The sequence below is a fragment of the Triticum urartu genome, chromosome 4 (assembly GCF_003073215.2).
Source record: "Triticum urartu cultivar G1812 chromosome 4, Tu2.1, whole genome shotgun sequence".
NCBI lineage: Eukaryota > Viridiplantae > Streptophyta > Magnoliopsida > Poales > Poaceae > Triticum > Triticum urartu.
This window is the reverse complement of record NC_053025.1, coordinates 9,804,165-9,809,900: the sequence shown is the minus strand read 5'-3', so window position 1 is coordinate 9,809,900 and position 5,736 is coordinate 9,804,165. Positions and strand designations below refer to the sequence as shown.

At 47.1% G+C, this 5,736-nt stretch overlaps 1 protein-coding gene across 1 annotated transcript; it reads right to left on the bottom strand.

Annotated features, from left to right (window-relative positions):
- Positions 1 to 4,802: 4,802 nt before the first annotated feature.
- Positions 4,803 to 5,736, bottom strand: LOC125553390 (EPIDERMAL PATTERNING FACTOR-like protein 2). The gene is made up of 2 exons (XM_048717177.1): positions 5,489 to 5,736; positions 4,803 to 5,378 (listed from the first exon to the last, which is right to left on the bottom strand). The coding sequence occupies exons 1-2, from the start codon at positions 5,573 to 5,575 to the stop codon at positions 5,094 to 5,096; spliced, it is 372 nt and encodes a 123-aa protein (XP_048573134.1). The 5' UTR covers positions 5,576 to 5,736; the 3' UTR covers positions 4,803 to 5,093.

Sequence of the window (5,736 nt, the reverse complement as noted above, 5' to 3'; positions counted from 1 at the left end):
ATTTGGTTCATTGTATACACTCAAGTAGCTAATAAGGTTTTTTTTATGATAGAACTAATCTTCCACTATTGCGGAAGCATGCATGGTTTCACACCAGACAAGACAAGCAAAAAGAATTAGAGCTACATTAGTATATTATGGTGAATGGCTGTAGACCTGTAGTACACTCACATGGTTGATCCGGTGTGAGAAGCATGATTTACTCGAGAGTGGGCCTTTTGATTTAAAAGCAACTTTCTTTTTTGTGGAAAATCAAATTATGAGTGAACTCGTGTTTTATTATTTTGTGTGAGCTATGTTTCTTCATGAATGCACATCTGTAATTGCTATCGTAGTTTTATGTTTAGCGAATGGTTGAGATGCCTCTACTTTATCTAATGAATAATATTTTCATCTCATATCGTCTCGCTCATATATTGTAAGGCAATAAATTAACAGAACAAAATTCAGACTCATATTTGGCTTTTTCATCAAATTTTCTGTAGATGCTCACTCTAAATAATATTTTTTCAAACAAAATTTGTTATCATCAACTTATGGTATTATTTTTCATAAACTTTGTCATCTTTTTAAACATTTAAACATCAAATTATTTGTTAACAGTCCCGCGGCAACGGGCAGGATAACATCTAGTTCATACAAGAACTTAATACCCTGGAAAAGTAGCCCCTGAACTCTAATGATGTAACATTTGTGTACAAATCTGTCTGAATTATTCGTCCTCAGTCGTGCGCACTGAATAGAAATTAAGAAATGCATGCCCCTACAATTTTGCATATACTTGTCGACGCCTTCCTAACCACTGCGCACCCCCCCCCCCTCTCTCTCTCTCTTCATCTCCTCCTCAACGTCTCCAAGATGACCGAGGGCGACGTCGTCTTGGGGGTTGACGCTGGCAATCAAAGATGCCACGGAGCCATCGCTTCGGGATCCAGGGGAGTTCCCTCCTGAGTACGGTATGTACGGAATACATGTATTTGTTCCGCAATTGGGAATCCCTTTACGCGGGTTTGGTTAAGTTTAGGAGGAACGGGTGATCAATCCCGTTCGTCATGCCTTCGGTCGAAAGTAGTTTTTTTGTGCGGATTGGAACGAGTTGTTTATGAGGAACTGGTGGTGGACCTTGGTTCTCGGTATTCATGTAGGCCGGGGAGTTAATTTGGGGGGGGGGGGGGGGGAGAACGAATCATACATGTAAAGAGAGGGGATTTTAGCGTTCAAATGTTGCCGATGAATGAAACATTTGTATCCAAGCAGTTGTGCATGTGTTCGGTGCAATGCATTGTTGACATATTTGTCGAATTTTAATTAAAATAATGTTGACTACATTTTCAGTTACACGCATGTTTAATAAATATGTTATTTTCATCTTCCGTTATGAAAGTGTTCAGTGCATGTTTTTGACCGTAACTGAAAATGCACTCCATAATATGTTCGCTGCGTTTTCATTTATGACAGTGTGTGCGCTCCATTGTCAGGCACTTGCACTGCATATGCATATGTTCAGTGCATGTTTTCAGTTTCAATATGTTCAGTGCATGTGTTCGGGGCATTTTCCGTTACAAATATGTTCACTAAATATGTTGGAAGCTATGAAAATGTTCACTCCATATGGTAAGTGCATATGTTCATTTTCATTTACAGATCTCTTTTGTGCCTATGTGCTTTTTCAGTTATAGATTTCTCCAGTGTAAATGTCGAGTTCATGTGACACCACTAGGACCATTACCAGAGAAATTAACTTTTCTAGTAGATGCTAGAGACATAATTCCTCAAAGAACAAGAACTACAACAACCAACAGTGGAAGGGTGAGAGCCAGCTAAGCAACAACAAAAAACACATCTAGATGAGACAGGGACAAGTGCACAAGCAGGAAGACCAAGAAAAAGAACAAAAACATGAAGAACTTCTGAAAGAGGAGCTCGCGGAGGAGGAACAAGAGCAAGAGGAGTTGGGAGTGGAGCTGGTAGAGGAGGAGCTGGGAGTGGAGCTGTCAGAGGAGGAACTAACACTACAGTTGTGGGTGCATTGTATAGACTCATGTTTGAGGATGATGAAGCTAGGCGGACCATCCCTGATCTCAATGCTCAAATGATTCCAGACCTGAATGTAATTGATGAAATAAAAGTATCACATAATGCACCTCCAGGGGGTGAGTGCTAGACTGCAGTGAGTTCATGAATGAACTTCGTGCTTATTTGTAGAAGTTCATGTTTGAACGTGAAGCTATGGCCTTAAGAGCCCATTTTGTAATGAACTTTATGTCCCAGTGTACCTTTTCCTGGTGTTATGACTGCAACAACTCATTTTGTGAACTTGATGTAATGAAATTGAGCAAAGAAATCTATTGCTTTCTTGTGAAATGATGTTGCGTTATTTTTCTTTTGCTTTTGCTTTGTTGTCTTGGTCATTATATTCAGCTAAAATGATGTGCCATGATATTCAGTGAAAGATATGCAGTGTATATTCAGTGAAAATGATGTGCCATTTTGCTTTTACTTTGTTCTCTTGGTCATTGTATTCCGTGCAATTTCTATGTTAGATGTCAATACAGACAAAATTTTCGCAATGCTATGAATGTTGTCAAGTTATGTAAAAAACTTGAGAGAATTTGTGTGAACAATGGCAATGGTGAGAACTGTCTACTGAGCAGCTCTGTGAATTGTGTGAAACTGTGAATTTGAATGATAATCTCTGCTGAAAAAGGACCTCAATTCATGTCTGAATGATACTCCAAAAATATCGATTTGCAACAAGAATAACAAAGTCTAGCCTAGTGACTGAGATGGAGGAAACGTGGCAGTGCACCGCATGGTTCCCACGGACTGCCACGAGCCGCCTGCCGGCCTCAGCGATGTCATCCAATCGACAGCGGCCGGTTTGGACCCTTTGCTCCATGGACGCCACGAGCCCTGCACTGCACTAGCATTGCAGCCGGCCACATGCACACTCCCCTGTTTCTCGCGAGGCCACGGCTCGGCGACGCAGAGCACACGGAGAGCGAGCGCGTCTCCCCAGCTGAGCATCGTCTCTCCCCAGGCGCAGGTGAGGCGGCCAGGGTAAAAAGCAAGCACTGTGTACCTGACCGACCGATCAACGCACGTCAAGATCCCGTGCAGGCAGCGTAGAGCTAGCGTAGCACAGTGACCAGACCAGGCCGGAGTAGGAGTAGGTCAGACCGGTCCAAAAGGCCTCTGATGGCTGACCGGAGAGAGACAGCCAGCCGGCCGGCCACATCCAGGGGGGCGACGTGACTCGACTGGCCGGACGGGACTCCACAGAGACGCCGGGATCAATGCATGATAGACAATACCAGTACATTTGATCGATCGATGGATCGACCGGACGAACACCGATTCGATGGGTCCAAACTCCGGCGGCCCCATCTGGTCTGCACCTGCTCGTAGGCATGCATGATCCTTGGTTCGTTCAGTGTAAAAAATCACTGGCTGCATGCCCACAGCCGCGCCTGCCGTGGCATTCCAATGGCGAGGCAGAGCTGTCTACTTGCGAAAAACAGGGGGAGATTGCTTGCATCCAGGAGTCTGGGTTAATCAAGTCATTAACTTCAGATAATAACCTAGCACTACTACTACTAGTACCACAAACCCTAGCTACTCTGCTCGCTAGACCAAGCTAGGCGAGATCAAGCTCGAAACAAAACGAGAATACAGTAAGTTTTGCACGGCAGCCAAAGGTTGTGGTACCACAGTAGACCACGTCGGGAAGAAAAGAAGCCATGGGCGCGGTGCCGTTCTCTTACTTTTAGGCGCGCACCCCATAGGCCACACCAGTGCTGTGCCGTGCACCGCTCCTCTGGCATTGGCAATGGCAATGGCCACCACCGATGCACAGTGCGAGCCAGAAGGGCTTTTCAGTTTTCCTCTTGGAGCAAAACCAAATGCTTCCTCCCACCTGCCACTCCTGTTCTGCACTGCGCTCGCAAGGAATCACACCTTTCGTCTCTGATCGGCAGCTACCTCTTGGAGCACGGCACACAGACAGCTTGTTTTGCTTTCCTTCCTTGCGTCTCCACTCTCCACACATGCTCTCTCTGCGCCTCTCTCTCTATCTCTCTCAACATTTCTCTGCAGCTCCCTTCATCTCTCTCTCTCTCTGCAGTGCTGCACTCGCTTGCAATCTCAGTTCAGCAGCAGCAGTTTGCACATTTCGGCCGTTGTGTGTAAGTTGGACTGCTGCTGCTGCTGCTGCAGCTGGAAAGAAAAGAGCTTTCAATTTTTGACAGGACAATTCACGCTGGGGGCTAGCTGTGGCGTGTCCGTGTGACTAAACATGCATGCATGACAGGGGGAAGAACAAAGACTTGTCCCCCCACACGAGTAGCATATTGCATCGCCGAGGCACTGACGTTTCCAAGGAACGGCCCCTAAATAAATGCCTCCTCTCCTTTCACAGCCGTTTCCAAAGCCTATAGCTGGATTGTACAGGATCTAGATCAATAGAATTACCGCGAAACAAGGAATCCAAGCAAGACATGTCTTGTCCGGTTTACAGAGTCAAGTCAAAGTCTCAAATACGGGCAGTTAAGGGCCTGTTTGGTTTTAAATAAGTCACCAACTTATAAGTCGAAAAGTGAAAAAAGCGACTTATTTTACTAAACAGACCCAACTTATAAGTCACCTCAACTTATAAGTCATAAGTTGCTCCACCCCAACTTAAAACTTATAAGTCACCTTCTTTTGCATGAGTCCCACCACCTTTACATAAAAAAGTAAAATGGGAAGATGTGCTCAGATGACTTATAAGTCAGGTGACAAACAAATAGGTACAAATGAGAGCATGAAAAAGCTAGCAACAAAACGGGCAAAACTGCTGGTTCCTTCCTTCGCGTCTGCATTGCATGATCAACACCGCAAACTCGTTACAAAAACTGATTAGCCCTCTACGTACATCTTGGAACAAGAACGGGACACCAAGTTCCTCAAGATTTCATCATCTCCGGTCAACATCAACCAAACAGACAAAAGGATCGACCGACCACCAGTGTCGCATAAGAAAGTCAAACAAGATCCACCAAAAAAACCCCAAAAGATGGCTATACTATTAGTAGTCTAGAACTATGTCGTGCATTTCATGGGCTCAGTATCAAGCGCCCGCACTTGCACCTCCAGCTCAACGGCTTGTAGTTGGAGTGGTCGTCGTAGGAGGACGGCATTGCTCTCCCACCACCACCACCACCGGCTGCAGCAGCCCGGCTGCCATGGCGCCCAAGCTCCATCCTCCTCTTCTTCTTCCCCGGCTCCTGTGGAGAAATGGGCACCTGCACGGCCTCGCAGTGCCCGCAGGACCGGCACCGCCCCGCGCAGCTCGGCGGCCTCGACCCTATCACGCCCCTGATCCCCGCAATGCGCTTGTCCTGCAGGCAGAGGGCGAGGAGGCAGGAACAGGATCAGAACCCCAACCGCACCGCAAGCGAGGAAGCGAATCGTGCATTGACCGTGCGTGTAGTGAGCTGCACGTACGTACCTCGGCGAAGGCGGCGGCGCTGGCGTGGAAGGCGGCGCGGGTGGAAGCGAGGAGGAGGGCCAGTAGGAGCAGGAGAAGATGGCCCATCTGATGATGGGCGGGATGGAAGCTTGGAAGCGAAAAGGCTAGCGGCGGCGGCGGGAGGGGCGGCGGGGGCTGGTGATGATGGGGGCGAAAGGCAAAAGTTGGCGACCGGCTGGCTCGTTGGTGGCGATGCGCGTGCGGGCGTTTTATCCGCGCGTGTAGAT

Bases quoted from the DNA above. Each gene is read 5' to 3' on its own strand.
- LOC125553390 (XM_048717177.1), bottom strand. From the start codon at position 5,575: ATGGGCCATCTTCTCCTGCTCCTACTGGCCCTCCTCCTCGCTTCCACC. The intron at 5,379-5,488 runs GTACGTACGTGC...CTCTGCCTGCAG, and splicing joins GCGCCGCCGCCTTCGCCGAG to GACAAGCGCATTGCGGGGAT.